A 27,595-nucleotide genomic window follows, 5' to 3' on the forward strand; every position below is an offset into this window, starting at 1 on the left:
CATAGGCCATCCTCAGGTTACTGGTTTTGAAACACCTAATTACAAAGTGTTCCAAAATAGAATACAATAAATGTAGAANTAGGTTGAATGAAAAATCCTGTGTGTTCTAAATTTTGCTTAATATAAACTAAACTTTTTTATTTAAACTAATATTAAATGCTGTGATTGTGTTCTTTGCACACACACACAAATGATTAGTTGAAATGAAGAGCTAATTCAGACAGATGAGAGATTTGTTATGTTTAATTTAGCTTTAATTCAATAGTTGTATGTTTTGAAAGATTTTAAATTAGAAATTTCTCACTATAAGTAATGAATGAAAGTTGGTTAGAGAAAGCTTTTTGGGAACTTCATGACTGTGATCCCTCCAAATCTGATACATCAAGAGAATTTGAGTTGAATTTTATTCTTTGGACATTTAATGAAATTTAAAAATGATTGGTACAGAATAAATCAGTGTACATTAAATAATGTGTACTGATTTATTTTTTTTTTTTCAAATCAAGTGTGTTTATTGTGTTGTTTTAAAATCGTGTACTTATGTAATTTGAGAAGTCTCTGCACTTTATTCATTACTATTTTAGGTAAGTTAGAATATGATAAAATAAAAATGAGATTTTTCTTTTGACTTTTATCAGTAATATGATAGAGCTCTGATAAAATAAATTTTGTTTTTTAATTTATAAGAATACTTAAGAAAATGATTTTGATATAATTAAGTTTATATTTTATTTTAGGGAAGACCTAAAGTTTTATGTTGCAACACATACAGAAGTATTTTGGATTGCATTGTAAGTTTGCTTCATGTTTGATTTTATAAGTATATATATATATATCAAAATATATAATTTTAATAAAGTTTTTATTTTGAAGCAAAAATTTCAAAATATTCATGATTATTTAAATGTTTAATAATAGTGTATTTATATGATGAGGGCTCACACTTACTTGCATTTGATGTGTAAATTAACAAGTTTTTAATGAACACAATAAGTATTTATCTTAATTTACCATTTTAAGGCAAATCTCCAATTATTTGTGTACTCATCTTTTGAAATTGTTGCACATCATGAATGTTGAATTCCAGGAAGTATTTTGTGAACAATAGGAAATGCAATAATATGAATGTTGCTTTTACATACTAATAATTTATTAGTTCCATCTTCATGCTGTTGAAAAACAACAGAAGAATAACACATTCTACACTAGCAACTGCAACACTCCAATAGATCAATTACTTGATGCTACATTAAGGCCAGATATGTTGTACAATATACCAGAAATTGCCAGTTTGAACAACCACAATACAATGTAATTATATTCAAAATACAGTATAATAGCATCAATACATTTCATAATACTAAAAAATTGAATTCCAACATACAGCATTATTCACACTTAAACTAATAAATATCCAAAATGAAGCAACTTTTATTCTGCTTATTGCATTAAGGTTAAAACAGGAAGATATTTTGATTTAACTCATGCTTACTGCAGCAGAAACTATTTCTGGGCTTATATTTTTTTTTCTGTATCTTCACCAAATTCTCAAAGAAACAGAGTATTTAAATTTGACAAAGTGACTATCTCAAATAAAAAATTAATTTATTTTGCAGTCAAAAGCTCCAAAAGCTACTCAGCCCTGTAACCAATGAATAGAAGAATTCAATTACAGTAGAGCGTTAATTATCCGAATCAATTGGGGACTGGGGTTGTTCGGAAAATCAATATTTCGGATAACCAGTTATGTACAAAAAAATATATTAATTTATCCCATGTTGAAATTTTTCTCCATTGCATGTCGCTTTGCGTTGAATTTTTGTCGATGTTAAGCCTAACGAAGACTATTGTATCATTAAAAATTATTTTTTTAGTTTGTACAAACAAAATAAATATATTGAAAAATATAAAAACAATAAAAAATGATACTTCAGAAGTTAATTTAGTATCAAAAATGTAAAATATTTGAGTAGCCCAAGACATAGCCAAAGATTGCAGCGCCACAGCACTGGCGAAAATTTAAATTTGCCAACTGGAATTCTTTCAGATAATTGACGTTTTGGATAATTGACGCTCTACTGTACATGAATTTGTTTACAAGCAGAATGAAATATGGATGAATATTGTATAGTAGGAATTTAGAACAAATTTTCCTTTATAATTTTAAATTCATATATCTATATTTAAATCAAAAACATATTCTATATTTTGAAATATAATTTTAAAAATTTTGAAAATAATAGTATAAAAAGATAAGTGGCAAAAATACTAAAAATGATTTTTTTTCTGATGAAATGAATACTGTTATTTTGAATTAATCTAAACATATCTGAGAACTTAGTTTTTACATTACATGAAATAAAAAGGTCATTTAAATGAATAATGTTCTATTTACAGTTATTGAAACTTAAAAATTGAATTTATATAATGGAATGGGATTTTTGAAAAAAAATTTTTCTATATGAATTTATCTTTTTGAAAGTACAGTCTCTCTAAAAATATTGAAATTATAATTTTTTAAATGTAAAGTTGACAAACACAGTATGCTTATTGGGGACTTTGAAGTCACTCATTTAATCTACAAATGTTTTCAACTTTTATTAGGCCATCATCAGCTATTGAAAAACAGAATACATTTTTTTTAATTGTTTAAGTAAATTTATTTTTAAAAGTTTCACTGTTAAACTTTTTAATATAACCAAATTTTGTTAATTATTTAAAATATAAAATGCAAGTGTAAACCAATTACTTTTTTGTAGTGCTCTGCTCTTTGTTGTTATGTTGGTACTGGTTTGTTGTGATAATGTGAGAAGAACTTTTCCAGTTAACTTAATCTGTTTGATGCTATTCGTAAGTATGAATAATAATGCATTTTAGAGGATTAAATATATATCTGTTAATGATTGAAATCTTTTTTCTTAATTATATATCATATTTTAAATATGAAATATCAAGAAATAGTTCAATTTTTTTAAAATAACAACTTTTTTTTGAAATAAACAATTTTATATATACTGAATAGTTTCAGATAATTTATATTATTATATAATAGTCAATAATAGTAAGGCAATAAGGTAACAAAGGCAAACAAAAAAAATATATGTTGTTAGAAAAATTTTAATGAACATAAAAATATGTAAAATGTGAACCCTATTTTATTTTTCTACATAATTTTCTTTTCTAATGAAGCCATTGTCCATTGCAGAGTCAGTTCTTTGATACCAATATTGCAGAACTCTGTTGTAGAAATTTTGAACCAATTGAGCACACTTTATTTTGCTATCATTTTTGATTTTTTTTTAGAAAGCTCAGGATTTAAGAAATTGGTGGATTTAGCATATAGCTAATTTCATATCATCTTTGATTTTGATAAGTTTTTTTTTTTTTTGTTTTGAGGGTAGCAGATCTTGTATTATTTGTACAAGAGAATTACTTCAAATATTTTTTCTTTTCTGTTACTTTCCTAAGCAATCACAATAGAACATTTGCATTGGTTATGTTGCCTTATGGAAAATATTCAAGCAACAAATGTCCTCTATCTCAGAGTTGATGTATGAGCTTTTTGTGGATAACTAATTTAAATTTTTTCAGTAAGAGGATGCAGGATGTTTTCATGTATAAAAGTTTTTTTTTGGTGTGCTGTGAAATAGAGAGACAATGATTTAGTCAAAAAATTTATTTTAATATATAATATATAGATATTCCTTGATTTAACATGATTGATTAATCCCTTGATGTTACCGTGTATGTGAAAATTGTGTTAATAAAATACAGTGGTGCCTCGTACAACGTACTTAATCCGTTCCAGGTGCACGTCCGTTATACGAAACGCATTTTCCCATAGAAATACATGTTAAAACATATAATTCGTTCCGCAGCATAAAATAACCGTACTGTACCATAAAAAATGAAAATGGTGCAGACACCAATTAAGCCGGGTAGTCAGATGTTGTGAGGAGGAGGTGGAAGAACACTTTCTTTACACATTCATACAGATACAGACTTTTTACACATTGCAGTGGGTCTTTTTTTATTGTTTTTTAATCGGAGTCAGATTCAGGAGAGGCTACCGGAACTTGCAGGGTCAACTTCTCTTGTTCCATCCTTTGTTTTTTGGCAGCTGGCTTCTTGAAAAACATGTCCAAGGTGGTCTGTTTCTCTCTCTTCTTCAACACCTGTCGGAAATGACGGGCAAGGGTGTCATTGTAGAGATCATTGATCCTGTTGGCCTCAGCTCTGTTTGGATAATGAGTGTTGGTAAACTCCTGAACCTCTCCCCATTCGACAAGAAAGTTTTTGTCAACTTTCACTCCTGATGATTTCTTGCTTTGTTTCAATTGAAATCACCTTTCTGTTTTTTTAGAAGCCATGATTTGCACAACACTTGAATAAATGTAAATACCCTGCACTGAGGTGATGTACGTAATAAACAAGGGAGCAAGCCGAATCCCAACGGGAGCTCTGTACTTCAGATATACTAATAATATATTCTAATAATACTAATATATTATAAAAATAGCAGATTGTCATTGGCAACGGCAAAAGAGTGGAAACATCATTCGCACTTGTTCGCAGAAAGTCCGTTGTTCGCCTCACGTAACTGCCGAACGGAAAGTCCGTTGTTCGCAGCCAGTCCGTTGCTCGAGTCACGTAACGGTCAAACAGAAAGTCCGTTATTCGCAGCGTCCGTTATTCGAGGCGTACGTTATACGAGGCACCACTGTACTTTATCTCAGTACTCAACCAAACAATCATGACCCTGCTAGAACAAATTTTCAGTTAATAAATAAAAATATTTTAATTTTGTCATCCATAAAATGTTTTCTATGATAAAAATAAGTAATATAAAAATAAAATGAAATCTTAGATTGTGACTATGCAGACATGAATTTAGTAACATACAAGAGGTTGTGAGCAATATAGTTCTTGCAATGGAGAAATCTCACTGGCGAGAGTAAATTTTTCACTCTTGCAAATATCTGATAGGGTTTGATATTTATCACATCTTGCGTCTTCTTGCTGAATACTGTGTATGTGCCTTGGCATGAGAAGATGACTTTTCATATCTTTCATCTATTGTATATATAAAAAGATTTTTTTTTCAAACTATAGATATACATAGTCATTATAAATTCTGTTTTAATGACAAGTTATAATAAAATTCTTTATTCTTTTGCTGTTTCCAAAGAGGAGGAACACCATATTTTCTTTTTTGTGTGTGTGTTCATTATGAAGTAATCTAAATAACAAAAGTTTTTCTTTGCTAGTAGTAAGCATCATAGTTGAACCATTTTAATTTTTACTTTCATACAGTGCAATAATTCACACTTCTCTGATGAGTTCAACATGAACATGTGATGTCACCACCACTTTCTCCTGTTGGTGTAGTCATACTGTACCAGAGCAAGAAATATCATTACCTCTTCTCATTACATATTCTCTCTCACTTGCACATTGTTTAGTAAATTCATTCGCTCGTGCCTTCATAGTTACACCCTTAGAGCTTGCTATCTTTGTCAGACAAAATTATACTCAATCCAGGTTTTTTCCCCACTTACTGCATATGGAACACAATCATCTTGTTGGTGACACACTTTGATTTGTTGCAAGTGTAAGAGTTATTTGTTGATTTTTTTTAAGAATTTCTTCTTGAAGTTTCTCATTATCAACATCTTTTGGGCACCCCATACGTTTTGTATATCCTTTAGTTCAAAATTTCCAAAATGAAACTTTCAAAACCATATTTGACATGTCTGACATTTAGGAGCATCTTCCCCATAAATACTACAAGTATTTTTTACTGTTTGCATAGTGTTATACATTCTAAGGATCTTTTTTAAGTTTCATAAAAGATATATCGGGAGATTTTTTTTATCTGCAGACATTTCAATTTGATTTTATGCAAACAAAATGAGAAGTAAAGTTTTATAAAAAATACCACCTTTTTTAATCATCCAGCAAAACTATTTAATAATGTAAAAACGTTTACAATTGTTTTTAACTGACGAAGGCTGTTAAAAATGGTTGTAAACATTTTTACATTATTAAATATTTTTGCTGGATGATTAAAATAGATGGTATTTTTATAATTATTCTAGTTCCAGTATAGTTTTATTGTTTTTACAAAGTAAAGTTTTTAAAATAAGTGCTTCTAAACAAAGATTAAAATATTACATTAGCAGTAATGTGTTCAATTTTACAACTATTATAATTAAACTACATATCTATATTTGAAATCACCCTCAGCACGAAAACAGCAAATTCGCCAACACCTTATTTGCTGGGAAATAATATATATACAGGTAGGCCTCCTACAACACGATACCTTTACAACGCGTTTTCGTTCCAACATGGTTGGAAAAATGCGGAAATTTTTTTACAACACAGTTTACGGTAATTAGAAACGAATTATCTTCACATAACAGAAAAATCGCAATTTATCACGTGATACGAGCCGCAGTTCGGTATACAGAGCTAAAAGTCTTTGAAAACAGCTGTTTATCGACGTTGGTGTGTTATTCCCTTGAAAGTTTCAGAGAAAGACCGGTTTCTAGACAGATATGCATCAGTTACTGTAAACACTCAAATATATCATTAAATTTTCGATCATTTATACTCTTTCAATAATAGATGAATGGAACAAATATTTTGATAGATTTTCGATTAGATATAAGGAGAAATTGGCTAATACTAGAATGGAAAAAATGGAAGAATCTGGGTTGACACCAATGGAAGAGATATTTAATATTCAAGAACTTCAATTATGTATCAAGAGGCTCAAAAATAAATCGGCCCCGGGATATGACGGATTTCCTAATAAAATACTGAAATTGTTTCCTATGACAATTTTAAAATATATTGTTAGGCAGTATAATAGATTTTATGTAATAGGTGTAATTCCTAAGTCGTGGAATCAAGTGATATTTCGAATGGTGTATAAGAAAGGAGACAGGGTCAGTCCAGCAAATTACCGGCCGATAGCCTTACTTTCGACATTTCGCAAACTGTTTACCGCTATGATATCGAAAAGATTTATTGAATGGATCAAAGAGGAGAGTTTGATTAATCCAACCCAGTATGCTTTTATATCGGATGGAGGTACTCAGATAACCTTGTTTGTTTTGTTGGCCATTGTTCAATTGCAGTTAAACAAAAAAAGACATAAAGTGTACGCCCTGTTTGTTGATCTCGAAAAGGCATATGATTCCGTGAATGTTCGAGCCTTACAAAATAAAATGTTACAATATAAAGCTGATAGACGTTTGGTTAAGTTGGTAGGTCTTTTGTTTGGCCACTATGAGATGATCTGTAGAGATAAGTGGGTTGTCTCCATTTGTAGAGGTCAGGGTTGTCTCCATTTGATAGAACGAGGGTTGCTACAGGGAGACCCTTGGTCGCCTTATTTATTTAATTTTTATACTTTTGATATTAATGATATTTTTGATAATGAAGATGATGGATTTGTGATTGGTAATACAATAGTTCACTCTATCTCGTACGCCGATGATATCGTTATTATAGCACCAACGGCGGTTGCCCTGAGAAGAAAGATACGCTTACTAACTGCATACTTTTCTCAATTGGACTTGAATATTAATCCTAAGAAATCTCACATAATGATATTCAGGAATGGAACAAGATTGCCTAAGAAGCATATGTCATTCTTTATTAACAATATGGAAATTAGTATAGTCAATGAAACTAAATTTCTAGGAGTGATTTTTTCATCACTACTTTCCTTTGAGAGTCAAATTAAAAATATGATGACTAAATCTAATGGATTAATCCAAGGTATTTCGAAGCTGTTTGCTAGGTCTGGCGTGGGTACGATCCAAACGCAGTTTAAGTTATTTCAGTCCTTGGTTTTTAACTCAGTAAACTACGCTTTTCCTATATGGTGTCTCTCCAACGTTCAAAAACTGGACACTATCCAAAATAAATTTATACGGAGGCTGTTTTAGTTAGATTATAAAACTCCGGGTTGTATACTGAGATTGGAGATAAGCAGATTTAGTCTTATTGTGCTCTTTGTTAAAAGATGTATAAAGTTGTTAATTAAGATAAGAGATGGCGGTGAATTTATGTTTAACCTCCTAAATCAATTATACAAAAATTCCATTAAAAAATTTTCCAAGAGGAATTGGATTTTAAATCTGTCTAAAATAATTAATGATTATGGCAGTTCGATCGAACCATTTATATTTTCGCCGGAACTTGGAGAAGAAAGTTATCAGCAACTAATTCGGAATATACTAGAAATTTCACTATCGCGAGATATAGAAGATACTCGCTTACGAATATTATTGAATCGTTATAATTCAATATTATTATATCCAAGTAATAATAGCTATATATTTTCGAGCGCACCATTTTGTATGAAGAGACTGTTTATACAACTTCGACTCAATTCTAGTTCACTGGTGATATATAATAAAGTGTATATATATGAGAATAATCTATGCCCAAGATGTCATATGTCATTTTCTAAATTTCACCTGATTTGTGAATGTGAGAAGAGCCTAGATTTGAGACAGAGATATGATCTTGTAGACTTTAGCAAATGTGAATCGGTGGAAGCTATGTATGGGATGTTCCATCATGCAACACAAAAAAATATTTTCAAATTATATAATTATGTTAAGAAGTTTTTTGATGTTTAATTAATTGTAATTGNCTTGTAGACTTTAGCAAATGTGAATCGGTGGAAGCTATGTATGGGATGTTCCATCATGCAACACAAAAAAATATTTTCAAATTATATAATTATGTTAAGAAGTTTTTTGATGTTTAATTTTTTGATGTTTAATTAATTGTAATTGTAATGATACTGATGATAAACTTAATGTGTAGTACTCCCTTTGTAACAGGCAGTTAGCCTTCTACTAATAAAGTTTGATATAAGATAAGATATTACTAGATATTATAATAAATTAAATTTAAATTACTCTTTCAATAAGTGGGGATTGCAAAAATGGTCCAAAATACAGTATAAACTTCTATTGGGTGTATATTTTTAACAACATAGTGAAAGGAAGTTATTTTTTGCGATTTTTACTGTCCACAAAACTGAATGAAAAAATTTTAGCCATAACAATGCCGAATGAAAAGAAAGGACCGTCATTAAAAAGGAAATTTATAACTCTTCAAACAAAGATAGAAATTTTGGATCGAATTAAAAATCAAGAGCGAATAGCTAATATTGATAGGCATTTTAATTTAAATGAGTCGACTATTTGGTTGATTAAGCAATCGGGAGAAAAGATAAGAAATTTGGTCACATCCGGATCATCTATTCTTGCGAAAAATGTTGCTCGTCCGAGAGCACCTATAATGAAAAAAATGGAACAAGCGCTAATATTATGGGTAGAAGATATGAACAGGAAACGGGTGCCTTTAAATAAAACTGCACTTAAACACAAAGCCTTAAAAATATTTGATTATTTAAAACAAATGGGACAGTCGTCAGCTGATAAAACCAGTGTTAAATTCGTGGCTAGCAATGGCTGGTTTGGAAAATTCAAAAAATGCCATTCAAATGCCAAGTTTTTCTCTTTTTAGAACCGAATCCCAGTTTTTGTATTAAGTTGGTGTCTCCTATAACGCGATTTCCCACAACGTGGTATTTTCAAGGAACGTATCTACCGCTTTGTAGGAGGCCTACCTTTATATATATTGAATATAGGCAGCTGTTAAGGCCATGTTAATTAAACTTCTTCCATGTATATAAGGGGATTGCCACAATTAATTTCGTGCATTAATCAAATTTTGTGTCAAGCAAGGGACACTTGTAGTTATAAAAAGTTTGACTTTTGTGTATTTGTGTATTATAATCATAATTAAAAATTTTTTAAATTCAACATTTTTATTTAGACACTACTACAGTCTTTTCTTCTTGGATCTGCTGCAAGGTAAAGTATTTTTGTTACACATTTTATTATTTCTAATATAATAGATACTAAATATCCGACAAATTCCTTAATTTAAATTTTTGACTAAAAAATATTGCAATGAAAATTGTAATAAAATGATTTTTCATTGGAGCTTCAACATTTAAAACAATAGACAAAGTTAAGAAGTTAAAGTTTTGTCTTAAAATATGTAATGAAATATTGAAATGGAAGAAAGAAGGTTAATTAAAGTGACCATGAATTAACGTTGATAGTAACATGTGTAACACATAAAATTAGTCAAATTTTTTATCTTAGAAAGCTCAGTTTGCTTTGTTATTAAACAATGTTTAATAATAATGTGGTGCAACTTTCACACAAGTTTTTTTTTTCTTTCAACTGTGCCATAAGTCCAGAAAGGTGACAATTACTGTGTAAAAATATAAGATACAGATACTGAATTTTTAAATTATTATTGCTCTATTACAATAAGTAATAATGTTTAACAAGTTGAAATCTTTACTTTTTTTTTATATTGATTATTATTTATACTTAGATATTGTTATAATAATCAAAACCTCTCTACAGCTTTTATGATTCTGAAGCTGTTTTGATTGCTGTTGGAATATGTGCTGTAAGTATTTAATTTTGTTTTTACAATATTAATAATAATAAAATCAATCCTTAAAAAATCTTAGATAGCTTAAGATCATCTCTCTGGATTTCAAATTTGATATTCTAAATAAATTTTTTGCCATTTTTTTTACATTATACTATATTGTTCTTGATTATTAATATTGTAAGTTGTTTATTTATTACTTCAATTATATAATTGCTAATTCCTAAAATTTTAGCAGGTTTTTATAATTTTTATTTTATGTTGTTTTGTATTGCCACCAATGCAGGCCTGTAATTTTGGACTCTCAATCTGCAGGGCCTGGATTTAAGAACATCTCATAAGATATGACATAGTTTTAATAAATATAAATATGACTTTTACAAAGAAAAAACTTAGCATTTGTCCTCCTTTTTCACCGTTCATACCATCAGCAGTCCTTGAACAATTCATATGACATAGTATCTCTCCAATATTGTAAAATTGTTAGAAATTAATGATATTTTGCATTTCATATTTACAAAGACTTCACATCATTTGTGACAAAACAGAAGAAATTGATAACAAGCACATCTTATGACATGACATAAGTATCACTTCTGTTTTAATAGCCAATAGGAAAGTGTTTTGTGGTGACATATTTTCAGAATTTCCTCACTTCACATATTTCAATGTCTGAGGGAATATAACATTTTTATTTTGTTAGAATAAAATGAGTAGGAATTACTTTTAGTTAAATTATTTATATATATAATAGATAATACCTAAAATTCACTTCTATTGAAAACTGTAACCAATCTATTGCATGGAATGAAATCTGCCCAAAATTGATACTGCTAGTTATATTAATAGAAATATTGAAGAACTTTAAAGAAATCGACAACTAATAGTTTTGGTTAAATTTGTTAAAATGCTTAACAAACTAATTTTTCTTTAAAAATAATGATAAAACAACAATAATTATAATGAATGAGATTTTTTTTTCATGGCATTCTATAGTTTTAATTCCATTGTGAAGAATTCTATCAATTTTTTTTCAACATTCAATAACATCTTAGAAGTCTTGAATCAGAAACATTTAAGAAACAATTGGGAAAAATGAACTGAATTGACTGAATTATCTATCAGTAGTGCCAAATACTTGGACACCAGCTTTCTCAGTAAATCTGCTTACAAGAGCTGTTAGATATTGTAGTATTTATAATATTGTAACTTACGAGGTGCTTTGTGAATAGAATACTTTACTTTTTCTATCTGGCAACTTATGAGGAATTTGATTGTAACTTACGTTATGTGTTTGTGAATCTAGGCCCAATTGGCTATACTGTATGACTTTCTGTAATGATCTTCAATTTACAATGCACATATGATTTCAATTGTATAATAAATCAAACTTATCAAATCTGTAGATTCCATAGGCAAATTTGATGATTAGAATTTGTGTGTGTAAGATTATTGTTGATAAATTATTCAATTGTTTGTGAGGTAGCTTGCTGAATTTTTTTTCCAGTTATTGAACAGTTGGGCCTAATTTACACAAATTTCTACTTATGCATGTGTTCCAGGAATGAAATTTTTTAATCATAAATGTACTTAGTTTATATATAGAGCACAGTTATGATTAAAATTATATATCAATATTTACATCCAATATATTTTCAGGTTATATGTCTTGGTCTAACATTTTTTGCTTTTCAAACTAAGGTAAGTTACTATTAAAAATTTGTATGTAATAAACTATATACTGGATAAATGATAAGTTAAAAACTACATCTTTGTCAATCCAGCAAAAATTGAAAACGTTTTTATTATATTAAATCATTTTAAACGATCTTCATCAGTTACAGAAAAATAGAACATTAAAAATAGAACATAAAATGATTATGGAATAAANATGATTGTCATTGTTTTCAAATTTTTAAAATAAAGTTGATGTAAATTTGTAAACCATCTATTTTTAACTAATAATGAACATGTTAAGAACTTTTAATTTGAAACTGTAATCTTATGAATCAAATAATTCTTTGAAAAAGGCTATTTTTATTGTTATTTTAATAAGTTTATTAAATTGAAATGAAATACAGTCAATATACAGTATGGCATTGAACATATTATTTGACTTTTTGGAAATCAAAATAATTCAGTATATGACTTACTATATTTGTGCATATCATTAATTTGTAAAAAAAGTAGTAATGTTTATATGTAATGAAATGAAGAATTTTGGTTTTTTTTTTTTTTTTTGAATAAAACTGAATTAATCTTAAATTTTTGTAATCATTTATTTAACTAATTTTAGCTTACTCATCTTATTAGTTGGTTTTTCATATTCATTTTTCAATTTCTAAAAATAATGCTGCCTGGGAAAAGTATAGCCCTTCAAATCAAAAGTACTGTATAAAATAACAAAACTTTTAAAAGAATTAATTTAAAAAAATACAAAAGAAATATTTGAATCTTTTATATTTACATAGAATCAAGTTAAATGGGGGTTTAAATTTAGTGAATGGAGGAAATAAATAAAAAAAGAAAAAAAGAAAACAAAAATTGGTGCATCTAAACCACGTGTTTCTACAGTACACCCAAACATATATTTGAAATACACTATACTTATTCATTACTTGCTTATCTGTACATACTACATAAATGAGATTACCTGAATGTGAAATTTTTTGAAGTACAGTATTTTAAATTTTATATCTTTTTCCTCTAAATTCTAGATTATGAAGAGTTAGAAATTAGTGAATTCTTGAGATAGTGTTTTCTATCTCACTGTGCAGATTTAATTTACTATCTAGCACAGTGTTTCTCAACGGGGGCGATATCGCCCCTATGTGGTCATTTTTCCATGTTGAGGGGGTGATTTGTAACAATTTATATTTTGGGGGGCAAAAAACAATTTTCTGGGCGATATAGTAAAACATTAAGATTAATTAGATATTTTATTCGTTATATCGTACAATAATTAAACAAATAACATTATACTAGTCACTAGTCTATTCAATGCAGTACGAATTTGGCGTTAGCCCTGGCCCTCGGTATCGGAATTTTGAAGTGAAGGGGGCGATACTATGTAATGGTTTTATTGAAGGGGGGCGATGATTCGTTAGAGGTTGAGAAACACTGATCTAGCAGATAATTTCTTATAATTTTGATTGTTACATTGCTAATATGGCAAGTGTGGTGCATTTCCAAAAGAGCTCTTGCAGGATGGACCTGCAATACTTTTTAGTGCATTTAAAAAAAAGGATTAACTTAATTCTGAACCAATAAACATTGAAATTATTGATTTTGTTTATAAACTGATTTTATAGTATTAAATTTCTAAATCTCTAGTCTATTTAAAGTCAATTTTTTATTTACTGAAAAATATAATCTTATGCCACTGATAAAATGTTTGACTTATCATAACTAAAAATTTTTTCTATAGGTTCCCTTAATATATTAATATTTTACTTAAGCATTTAAAGGGCCCCTCCTATTCCCTCATTCATGATGATACAGGAATTTAAACATTTTCAAATTATCATTTTTAAATCTGCTCTAAAGAAACAGTGCCTTGGGGCCTGGTCTGGACCTCTGTTGTGGGTCTTTAAACATTGTTTAACAGTGCTTAATAGTAGTTACACTTCTTTATTTTACAGAACTATCTGAACTATTTTGGTTTTGAGAAATATCCATTTGTGTAAGCAGTTGCTGTATAGTGTTTTTGTTTCAGTTCTAATCTATGAATCACAAACCAGAAAAGAAAAAAAAACTAGGATTCAGTTAATCAGAATGAAATTCTTCAGAATATTATTAGCAGGGCTGTGGAGTCGCGTAAAAATCTACCGACTCCGACTTTTCCTTACCAATCCGACTCCGACTCCACAGCCCTGCCAGAGCTGTAGAGTCGCGTAAAAATCTACCGACTCCGACTTTTCCTTACCATCTGACTCCGACCAGGGGCGGACTAGTTACCAAAAGAGACCCTGAAATTCTGATGTCATCATGTGACCTCAAAATAAAAGATTCAATAANAAAATAGAACATAAAATGATTATGGAATAAATATAAAAATTAACGGAAGATGTCCTTGCAGACTAAATATGGATAAATAAAATATCATAAATAAGGAAAAAGTATAAATACAATATATAACATTGCCTTAGTATTATTAATTATTGTAAAATGATCTCCAAGTGGTAGATAATGCATCTGCATCCCTGTGGTTTATACAACCAGTTTTCAAGTGTGCCTTGTATACAATATTATTCTGCTGTAAAAAAAAATCATGCCAATGGTTACAGCAGAATAACATTGTGCTCATGATGGCAGATAAGTCAAAGGATGTGGTATTTCTGAAATGGCAAGTTGAAAGAGTATAATACAACCACCGAATGCCAACCGGCACCTGTAAATTTTTTGGATGCTTTACAACAAAGAGTTAAGAGATTTACAACAAATATACAACAGAGATTTACAACAAATATACAACAAAGAGTTAAGAGATTCACCTCCACTGCTTCATGCTAAAGCAGTGGAGGTGAATCTCTTAACTCTTTGTTGTATATTTGTTGTAAATCTCTGTTGTATATTTGTTGTAAATCTCTTAACTCTTTGTTGTATATTTTTGCATATGCAAAACTCAATGATCCTCACTCCAAGAACACCTAGAATATTCGCATTTGCCAAGACCCATAAACTGGGAAACCAAATACGTCCAGTGATTGAAAAGTGTAGCTCCCCAACATTCTTGATTGAAAAGCAACTGGTCAATTTTTTCCGTGCTAGGGATCAATGACATCCATTTTCTATTACAAACTCACTGCAGCTTCTGGAGTCTCTCAGGAACATTTCTCTTACAGACAATGAGTATATGATTGTATTGGACTACAAATCCTTACATCCTTCAATAAAATTACCTCCTTGCTTTTGTGCTTTAAGGGAATTTTTTATTTACCAATGTATATAATGTGCCATGTCACCATGCTCGTATCCTAGAACTTGCGCATTTGTTTTGTTATACATCTTTCTTTGAGTTTGAAGGAAAGATATTCTTGAAAGAGAGAGGCATACCTATGGGCAGTCCTGTCTGCAATCCTTTGCAAATTAGTATTACATCAACTCAAATAAACCATCCTACCTAAATTTCAACAACAGATTGTTTTGTAGGGTAGGTACATGGATGACATTTTCATATTGTGGCAAAGAGAGCCTAACTTGCAAAGCTTTTTAAACATGATCAAATATAACCCTTACGGCTTAACACTACATATTGACCAAAAGAACGATACTAAGGTTAACTTCCTTGACATTTCATCACTTGCAAGCAAAGGGAGATCTGACATATACCATAAACCCTTCTTTCAGCCCATTATTATCCCACATCAATCCATCGATCCCAGACACATTAAATTGGCATATTTCAAAGCTTGGATTAAACATGCTTATACACATTGCACGAGCATTCATGACATCACAAAGGAGTTGCATTACATTCTTAGGATAGCCGAGCAACAAGGATACCAGAGAGGTGAAATAGAGACTTATTACATCCTTCTAAATCACAACATGGCATTCTCTTAGAGTGCACCAGACGAAAGGAATGGTGCTAAATTACATACCATTTTTAAACAAAATACATAGAAATATTGCTAAGGCTAATAATCTTCATATTGTATACCAATGTAATCCCACTGTTTTCAGGCTTTTAAGGAATTATAAAATGAAGAAGGATCAGAATTCAAGGACAGGTGTTTATTCGGTACCTTTACACAACCAGCAGTTCGATTCCAACCTTGTTTATATGGGTGCAACTATGCTCAATTTAAAACAAAGGCCCAAAAAACACAAGTATACAATCAATAAGAATTTTGACAGCACTGTACTAGTGACATATGCAAGACAACAAGATGTTGATGTCCAATGGGATCAGGTAGCTATTATCAAAACAACGACGAATAGGCACATAGTGAAACAGCTTGAGAAATTGGAAATATATAAGGCACACTTGAGAACTGGTTTTATAAACCACAGGGATGCGGATGCATTATCTACCACTTGGAGATCATTTTACAATAATTAATAGTAGTAAGGCGATATTATTGTATTTATACTTTTCCTTATTTATGATATTTTATTTATCCATATTTAGTCCACAAGGACATCTTCCGTTAATTTTTATATTTATTCCATAATCATTTTATGTTCTGTTTTTAATGTTCTATTTTTCTGTAACTGATGATAGTTTAAAACAATCGGAAATGTTTTTATTATATTAAATTTTTGCTGGATTGACAAAGTGTAATTTTTAAATTAAAAATTTGAATAAAATTTTTAAAATTAATTTATAAAATGCTTTTTGTAAAATGTTTTTCACTAGTGGGACTTTACTATGTGTAGTGGAATGCTGTTAGTTGCTCTGTTAGTTCTTATCGTCTTTGGATTTCTAGCTGCCTGCATACCAAGTAAGGTAAGACATCAAATTTTTTTATTTATTTAATTAAAAATATAAATTTGCTTGGATTATAATTACTTTTTAATTTAGTTGAGAAGAAACTGAAATATAATCTAAGAAATCTTGAAATATGATTTGTTTATGAGTTTCCTCCATATTTAGACTGATTTTCAACTTTTTTAATTTATATTTATAAAATATTTTGTTTATATTATTTTTTAAGATTTGATAAATTTTTCAATTAAATTTATTCATTAACGATGTATAAATGTTATTTTTTGATAGTCTTCAAATTTTTAAAATTTTAATTACTCTGAAACATGAATAATGAAACACCAAAAATTAATATTTAAAAAAATTTTTTTTCTCTAATAATTAAGAAGAAAAATAATTACATTTTTCGTGCATGTGTGTTTGTATGTACAGTACATACACTAGTATGAAAGAAGTTTTGTATACAATGAATAAATCTGTTGGAAGTTTTTTTATATCAAATATAACATTTAAATCCAAATTTAAATCTGATTTAATAGTTTGTAGAATTTCGCCGGATGAAAATTTATTTTAATCACAAAAGACAGTCTGTCCAAAAATTATTTTTTGAAACCACCATTTATTCTGATTATGTGTTCCAGAACACCATTGACAACCCGACCTTTCTTTGTAGGCTACTAGGTCGTCAGGCTAAAACATTCTTTAAAAAACACAAAAATATCCAATTAAAACATTAAAAGTAAAAAATTGGAACTGGTGGCCTTACAGACGTCTTGAACTTGCATCCTTTCCAGTTAGGGAATTTCAGTCCTTATATTCATTTGATAAATGTGCTGTTAAATGTAAATTTTGGCCTTATCCCTCTGGTGACGAATTACTTCTAAAAAAGTTTTGTTTGTAGAATTTCGCCGGATGAAAATTTATTTTAATCACAAAAGACACAGTCTGTCCAAAAATTATTTTTTGAAACCACCATTTATTCTGATCATGTGTNGAGAAAAATGCAAAAGGAAAAGTTCTGACATCACATCTGTTGCATGGGCAATAAGCTTTATTGGAAACATGAACATTAGTACTTGCATATAACATTATGCTTACATAAGAAGATACTCAAAATGACTACCGCGCGTATTGAGACATGCATGCGCACACCATAGAATGGCATACCGTATACAATCCAGCATTGTGTTGTCCACAAAAGTGAATGCAGCAAGAAGACAAGCAACCAAGTTGCTTTTCTATAGTCTTTGAAGTCACAACAGCCATGTGTGGTCAGAGTCCAATCCTCCTACAATCTACCTGCAGATTGCATCAGGTTCACCAGTCTGTAAATGTGTGGTCCAGGATACTGAACAATTGCACTATCGAACCATATCTGATTTGATGGGACATTCATCTTGGTATTTCTCCATGATGTACTAACTGATTTCCTCAATGACATACCTTTATTGGCAAAACATGGCCTATTGTTCCAGCATAATGAAGCACTGATGCAATTCTTCTCTCCTGTGCAGTACATGATTGATTGGATAGGGAATACTCAGGTCACTGGATTGGACATGGGGTACATAAACAATCTAGCTATTTGCATAAACAACATAACCCAGGATTATCTTCATTTGAAGCATCAGAAGAATTACATAAAAAATATAATAATTTTCTTTTGAGTCTATTCGTTAAACCTTTTTATAGTCCAACTCAGGAGTAACAGTAAAAAACTGGCTTGAAGTTATAACTAAATCTTCAATAAAACAGCAAACATAGAATATTAAAAAATTACACAAGTTAAAAAATTATCAAACGCTGACCTTTTATTGTAGGATTCAGCACTTTTACAATAAAACATTGATAAAATTTTTCAAAATATCTGCCGTGTCTTGTAGTCATATTAGAAAAATAGACTCAAAAGAAAATTATTATATTTTTTTATGCAAGTCTTCTAATGCTTCAAACATGAGGTACAGTTGTGTGACTACCATGATCACCAGATCTGACATCTGAGAAACTGATATATTGAACCATAGTTATGACAGAAAGTGACTTGGTTGTCTTCATGCTGCATAGAGGTGGATTAAGATCAGTTGAGACCCCAGGCACAGAAGAAAATATTGGGTCCTTTAAAAAAGAGAGACAGGGAAGATAAAAATACATGTTAACCATATTTTTAAATAAATAAAAAACATTATGTACAATAAACATTATGTAAAATAAAGACAACTAATAATAATCCAGCCATCAGACGGAAAAATTCAACAAACATTATGTACTATTAATGTTTTATTTCCAATAAAATAAAGACAACTAATAATAATCCAGCCATCAGACGGAAAAATTCAACAAACATTATGTACTATTAATGTTTTATTTCCAATAAAATTTGAATATAATATATTGTATATCATACTCAAATTTTACCACTGATTGTAAACTTACATGAAATTAAAATTGCACATATTAAACCAAACTTGGTGTCATTATAAAAAAGTGTAAAGTTCGGGTTTTGTGGAGCCCTTCAGAAGTTGGGGCCCAGTGCACCTGCCATTAAATCCACCTCTGAATAAAGTGTTTTTTAGTTGATTTAAAAAACTTTTTTAATAGCTTACTTTTAGTGTTGCTTATTAGTAATAGTTATATTGCAATCCATGTTGAATTGAGATGTTTGGAGACATTAACAATCTAATCTAATGTAAAAAGTAACTCACTACAGATGGAATTCCTGTCTTAAATTAAAACTTGCTGTTACTTATAAAAGAACTATCAATAACCAAAAATAAATTATATTATGCAATGAATCATATCATTTTTATGTTTGATATAACAAATAGACTTTAAAAATTTGATGTTGGTATATTTTAAATTGTAATATTAAATGTTAGTTATTATTTCTGTTCTGTCAAAGCTTGTCCATTTCTAGAGAATATTTAAAATTTATGTTTCCTCTTCTTTTACTAGTTTACAAAGTTTTCTTGTTTATGCTCACAATCTTACAAATAATGTGTGTATAATATTTAGTACTTAAAATTTGCAATATAAAAATTTAATTTTTTTAATGAAAATTTCACTTATTGCAATTTTGCAATTTATAAATAGTTATTAATCTATGGTCTATATCATAGTTCTAAGCTATTATTAAGAGTAGCTTAAGAACTGATACAAATATAACCTTTTGATTGCTCTATGCCAAAGTAAAATAATAGTGATTCATCATACCAGTTTTATTTTGTAAAATATTTCTACTACTATTCTTGAATCTTAATTTCTATTTTGATGTAGAATAACCTGATCTAACAACCATTTCTAAAATAGTAGGAATAAATTAAAAACAACTCATAAAATGAAATAATAGAACAAACTCTCCTGCAGAAAAGTATATAATTTAGAAGAAAAGAGTATGGATTACATATTTTTATTATTTAATCACAAATTTAATGCAAAATCATTATTTTTTATCATTATTTTTGATCTGGTATATTTTTTAATTGTTACAGTACTAAACATGTATGAAAGAATAATGTATTGGTCTTGAAATGTATCTTTATAAATTATGCTTTTATTGTATTTTGCATGCCTGTTTTGCATATAATGAATGTATGGAATTTTATAAAAATTGATACTTGATTTGTAGGTGATTGTGTTGAACTCTAGTGAATCTTGTGTTTACAAGTGGAACTTTTCAAAGTCCTCTAGTAAAGGAATATATGGCAAAAATTAATTTTTGCCATATATTCCTTTTTTTTTTTTTCTGAATTATCAGTAAATTACAAATGTAATATTTAATATATTTATTTTTCACTGCTCAATTTTTTTTCATTTTTCTATGCTAAGGGCCCAGAATCTGCTGTGCCATTAAAATTGCTCAAAGTGCCATAATTTGCAAATTGCCGATATAGACAGTTTCATAAATTCTAGTTTTATGCTGCATTAAACAATCCCAGAAATTCTGGTTTTAAGGAATTTCTGGGATTAGCAAAATAGTAGAGACGAAAAGAAAATGATAAATTATTGAAAAATTTAAAGGAAGCAACAGATTCTTAGGACTGCATTAAGATGCTAGAATCACTTGCTTTATGGAATTTTATAATATTGTATTTACATTAATATTATATTAAATAAATAATTTTTACTTTAATTTAAAATTTTGTTGATGTTTTATTATTACATTTGGAGATAACAGCTATTATATAATAGGTTTATTATTTTGCAGTTTTATAGTTTGAATTTTCAACTGTCATTTGAATTATCTTATCTTGAATCTGTCCAGATTTATTTCTTGTATAGTTATATTATTAAGATGTTTATATGACCACCTATTCAATTATTATATTGTGAATAAATGCTTTCTAAAATTTATTTATTTATAACTTGTACATTAATGTGTTGTTTGAGAAGCATGTTGCAGTTATCTAGTTACTGTTGTGGAAATTTATAAAAAAAGTTTTATACTATTTTACAAATTTCTTCAAAATACCATTAATATCAGTAAATCACAAAATGAATTTATTATCATCATTAATGCATTTAACAATATTGCTTTTGAAAATACATATTTTGCAAGCCATATCATATTTGTTTACACGTATGCTACATCAAATGTTAAAATATTAGAACTGTGTATCAATTACATAATTTTTATTTAATATAAAAGACAAACTTTCCTTCTTATTGTACAATTGAAAATTTTTTGTACCTCTGTGATAAAAATAAAAATCAATTAGTTGTATGAATCAAAAGCATTTATTTTTCTGTAATATACATTTTTGATTACAGAAGTTAATATTATTTCATTTATCATCATAACTAAAACCAAAATCTCTAAAATGTGTAATATTATAAATAAATTACTGTAAGAATTTAATTTTTTATAAATAAGTTACAGCTTATACGTAAGGGTTATATTCAATTTTCCCATGTAAACATTGTCATATTGTTCAAAAATGGAATCAAATGAACCAAATCTGTGCTTTTTAAATTAAAATAATAAAACTTGGTATTTGGATTGACCTTTTTAATCAAAAGGTTAGTTGTTTATAGCTGTATTAGGTTTGGGTGAATGATTTGATCACAAGTTATAAAATGAAACAAGTATCATTTAAGTAAAACTATAATTGTCTAGTTCATTTTCTTCATTCTTCTTATGGTATTGTTTATTCTTTGACTTCCTTTCTTTTTTTTCCTTGATCTTTCCTGTTATATTATGCATTTTTAATATGTTTTTTATGTTTACCGGATGTAAAATAGGAACAATAGTATCAAAAAGTATTTGTTTAATTCTTGTTTGTTATAGTACAGTGTAAAAACAAAAATGATATTAATTGAGGTAATTATCAAATGAAATGTTGCTGAATTTGTCAGTTGTACTTTTTTCCCCTAACAAAATATAACAAAATTATTAAAGTTTTGACTTTTTTTAAGTCGATATAAAAATGTCTTATGATTTTCATCTATGAAAATTTAAATTTTATTTAATATAAAATTATATCATCTGTCACTTAAAACAATTGTTATTAAAAAATTGTTTTCCACCAGAAAAACCAGTAAGAAGAAATAGTACTTGCCCATCACAGAACTGGACACAAAAGACTAACACATAGGTATCCTTTTTTAATAGATGCCTAACTGATATGCTTAAGTTGACAAACCCCATTTATCATCAAACATATATTAATAATATGCCCACAGTACAAAATAGCTAAAGAACTCTAACTTCGACAACATACATCTTCAGACGACCAAACTTTATGGAATATACTAGATCATAATGGATAAATTCAAACTACAATGGCATATATGAAGACAATAAACTTATATACCAAACTCTAGAACAGTGTTTCTCAACCTCTAATGAATCGTTGCCCCCTTCACTTCAAAATTCCGATGCCAAGGGCCAAGGCTAATGCCAAATTCGTACTGCATTGAATAGACTAGTGACTAGTATAATGTTATTTGTTTAATTATTGTACATTATAACAAATAAAATATCTAATTATTCTTAATATAATGTTTTACTATATTGCCCAGAAAATTGTTTTCGTCCCCAAAATATAAATTGTTACTAATTGTCCCCTCAACATGGAAAAATGCCCCATGGGGCAATTTCACCTATGTTGAGAAACACTGCTCTAGAACATACATATTAAGACCTAAAAGACCTGGCAACAAAACTGACTAAATCTGACACTTTGGCCAATCTAGGTCCTTGTACTACAAACTCTCTAACCAGTGAACTACAGAAGATATGTTTTTAATGTCTTGATATAATTTATGACTATATAATTTCAATATCTAAAGCAAAATAGTAAGATTGGACTAAAGATTAATACCAAAATATTTTAATAAGGATGCAATGAAAACAGTTTTTAGTAACTTTTGATATCTTAAATCAGTCATGTGAAAAAGTACTATATCTCATTGTAAAACTTTAAATATAATTTTTAATAGGCCTGTAAACTAATTAAATTTTCCAATTTAAGTTTCCTTGTTTAAAATTGATTGAGCAAAAAATTTTAAATCAAAATTTAAATGAAATCTGCAAATAAAATTCAAATAAATTCTCTTTATTGAATAAAGAGATTTTATTTTAATATTTTGATGGCCAGTCAATAATAAAACTGTAAGCTTTTATTAGTCTAGTAGTAAATTTGTTTAAATACAATTAAACTATAGTGATAATTATTGAAATGAGCTAAAACAATGATGATTTATAAAACAGTAAATTGATACAAATTCAAATGGGGTAATTTATAAAATATAAATATTTTAAGAATTATTATATTTAAGGAAGCTTCTCAAATGCTAATATAATTCAACCTAACTCCCATAACAATTCTGAGGAAAACATTTGAATTTATTCTATTTAATTAGCCTGATGCATATTTCTTTCCTTTCAAAGAAAACTTGTTAGATGTTGATAGAATTTGAAAAATTTTACTCTTAATCAGTATTCTCTAATTACATATTTTATAGTGTTTATGTAAGTCCAAAATAGACAAAAGTAACATAAATATTGCATTTATTGATGTAAGATTTATCATAAAAAAAAAATGAAATATTAATTAGTAGAGATAGTAGTTGGAAAGTTGTAATTGAGATCATCTTTGAATATTGANGAAGAAAAATAATTACATTTTTCGTGCATGTGTGTTTGTATGTACAGTACATACACTAGTATGAAAGAAGTTTTGTATACAATGAATAAATCTGTTGGAAGTTTTTTTATATCAAATATAACATTTAAATCCAAATTTAAATCTGATTTAATAGTTTGTAGAATTTCGCCGGATGAAAATTTATTTTAATCACAAAAGACAGTCTGTCCAAAAATTATTTTTTGAAACCACCATTTATTCTGATTATGTGTTCCAGAACACCATTGACAACCCGACCTTTCTTTGTAGGCTACTAGGTCGTCAGGCTAAAACATTCTTTAAAAAACACAAAAATATCCAATTAAAACATTAAAAGTAAAAAATTGGAACTGGTGGCCTTACAGACGTCTTGAACTTGCATCCTTTCCAGTTAGGGAATTTCAGTCCTTATATTCATTTGATAAATGTGCTGTTAAATGTAAATTTTGGCCTTATCCCTCTGGTGACGAATTACTTCTAAAAAAGTTTTGTTTGTAGAATTTCGCCGGATGAAAATTTATTTTAATCACAAAAGACACAGTCTGTCCAAAAATTATTTTTTGAAACCACCATTTATTGTCTTTTGTGATTAAAAAAAAAAAAGTGATTTAATAGTATTTCTAACATGAACCAGATGATCTAGCTAATTATTTCACTAACAATAAGTAAGTGAATAACTATTCACTTTTTACTCATACTTTTAATTAACATTCTAAATATTTTAAAAATCATCACTGCTAACCTCTACTAAATTTGGAGTTTTAATATGAATACAATGTTTCAGACTGTGTGTTAATAAGTTATAGTTTTAAGATAAGTTCGTCACACTATGATTTGTCATTTTGATTTTGATATTAAATAATCTTTTGCTAATTTGAACTGTGTAAACTTGAAATCAAAGCTAAAATTTTCATTCAGTATTGCATCTTAATTGTATCTGGTTAAAATGTGGAAACAACTTTTTTTATATGAAAAAGTGCAATATATATTGTAACAATAAGCATTAACCTTATGCTTCGGTATCCAAACTTATAACAGAAGTGTACCTGAAAATGCATTGGTAATTCCTGGGAATTTATCAACTGTTAACCATGAGATTCAGGGACCCTAAAGTGGTTGATATTGATTCCAGAAGTTGCTAATGCATTTTCAGGGAGGTTGATAAAAACAGCTTCTTAATAAACTGTTGAATTTAGTCCAGCAAATTATCTGACAGTTCAAAATGATGTAAATTTGCATACTGTAAGATATTTTCTATGAAAACAGTGTGTTGATTAATATTGGCTCACTAGCTTTATTTTCATTATTATTATGTTGTGAATGTCATGCATATCTGATACTGGTGCCAAGTGCTATGCTGGACTAAAGTCAAGGCATAGCTGTCTAAACAAGTGTAACATTAGGCTTCTGGTTTATTGGTGTATGTGTGAATGTCTAGAAACTTTCTAAGAATATGAAAATGTGTTCAATATTCTGGCTTTCTGTAGTGTCATGTATATGTTTTTATTAAGGTTTAACATTTCTAGACTCTTGTATAGTGTGTGATATGACACCAGTGGAAGAGAGGACAATAGGCATAATAAATAGCTTACAATAAATGCTCTACAGGTACCGTAATTCATGGGCAATTGGAGTGTACTTTTTGATTTTTTAGTGTGAGCAATTGGAATGGAGATGTCTATTGTATGAGTGATCTTTATTGCATTTGTCAATGAAAGTGATGTCAGGTCTATTGTGATGAATTTTTATCTACAATTTATGACTGTTAGAGTATATTTGGTGTCATTTTCTAATACTGCCTGTGGAGTTATCTGGGTATTTAATAATCTGTGTTTGTGTGCAAACTCTTGATATATTTGCTATTTGACTATGCTTATGTAAATAGTCTATTTGTGCTAAGAGCTTGTAACCACAGGATGTGTATTGTATTGGTTCTCATAGAATTTGGAATTTTTTCCACATGATTTTTTTTCCTTCAGAATGTGTTTTCTGTAGTATTTATGACCTGATTTTTGAATGGCAACCATAAGCCCTTCTCTCTTCAAACAGGAAGTCCTAGTCAGCCAGTAGATTGATTGCAGTTTTGTCAGCATAGTTCTGAGCTATGTCATAGGCATGCCATGAAGCACCCTTTGTACCCATGACTGCTTAGTGGTAGCTCAACACACAAATGATATAGGCATGTCCAGCTGTCTGTCAGAGTTATAGCGCTATGTAATCTTGATGTTCTTGTTTTTTGATATTTTTGTTAACTGTATTAGCAAAAAAAAGAAGAGGGGATAGATAAAATGTCAAAATCCTTGAAGTCAAAAGTTTTTTGGGGATCCTTGCTGTAGACTTTTTATTTATTTATAAAGTTTTCTTTGTTTTTGTGATATATGAGGAAACTTAGAACATTTGTACTTTTTTCCTCTCTTTATTATTAAGATAATTCTTAAATGCTGAATAAGTTTTCTAATTATATTATGTAATGTATGCTCCAGTACGACAGTGAATATTTTTCCATTTTGAAAGTGTCATTTTTTTCTGGAATTTTTAAAAATGAGTAACGATAATGTAATAATGAAGAAATATGTGTAAAGAGATACCAAATTTGTACTTAATGTAACATCTGCTGAACTATAAAGAATGATGCAGAGTGAAATTAAATAATCTTGTCATAGATCAGAAATTATCAATGTGAAAAAATTGATAGCATTATCATAACAATGGAATTTCTTTGATATATGACAATAACTGTTTTTGTCTTTTGTTAGATTTAGCTCCCTTTTTTAAATTAGAGATAATCTTAGTTCCTTCAGTTATACATTTTGAATGATATTCACTAATATTACCTTATGATCTTAATATTTGGAGACTTTAATAGAAATATATCAACAGTTGGATAATATTTTTTTTTCTGTACTCTTAACATATTGTTGGTTTGGTAAAACAATTTTATGTTTAAACTTAATACAGTCAGTGTATATTGAAAATTGAATAGTGTTGTCTGTTCTTAGTTACTAAATAAGAATAACTATTATACATGCATATGTATATGTATGCTTTCATACATGAACAAACACAAAATATATGAGTTTTATAATTGAAAGGCATTTCTTAGAAAATGGAAACTACTATTATTTATTAACATTTTGAAAATAATTTATATTTTCAGGTTATTTCTATTGTTTATGCATCTCTAGGAGCAGCAATATTTTCAATGGTAAGTAGTAAATTTTAATTACTCTTTGATTGAAGTTTAAAATATTTTTATTAACTTGTATAAATTTTAAGTAAATTGTTGTTAGAAACTTTCAGGTGGTCTAGTTGTTTACATTTTTCCCTATTCAAGACAATTTTAATAATTGTCATATAAAAATCAATAGCAAATTTTATAAAAGAATAATTGAATTTGTAGTGTGAATTAATGATTNTCAAATTTGACACGATTCCAATACTTTTCCGTTTTATATACATAACAAGTTGGTAAGTAAAAAGGAGTCGGAGTCAGCGGATTTTTTGACGACTCCAACTCTGGCTAAAACACCAAAAC

General features: G+C 28.7%; 1 protein-coding gene across 1 annotated transcript; it reads left to right on the forward strand.

Moving 5' to 3' along the window:
- Positions 1-742: 742 nt before the first annotated feature.
- LOC111629620 (protein lifeguard 1-like) lies at positions 743-27,265 on the forward strand (the record flags this gene model as incomplete). Its single annotated transcript, XM_023373519.1, has 7 exons — positions 743-791; positions 2,760-2,850; positions 9,871-9,908; positions 10,476-10,521; positions 12,166-12,207; positions 16,868-16,957; positions 27,218-27,265. Coding segments are annotated over exons 2-7 (336 nt in total), but the record flags the coding sequence as incomplete, so codon positions are not given.
- Positions 27,266-27,595: the final 330 nt, after the last annotated feature.

The sequence above is a fragment of the Centruroides sculpturatus genome, unplaced genomic scaffold, assembly GCF_000671375.1.
Source record: "Centruroides sculpturatus isolate CEXI.00-Female unplaced genomic scaffold, Cexi_2.0 scaffold609, whole genome shotgun sequence".
Lineage (NCBI taxonomy): Eukaryota > Metazoa > Arthropoda > Arachnida > Scorpiones > Buthidae > Centruroides > Centruroides sculpturatus.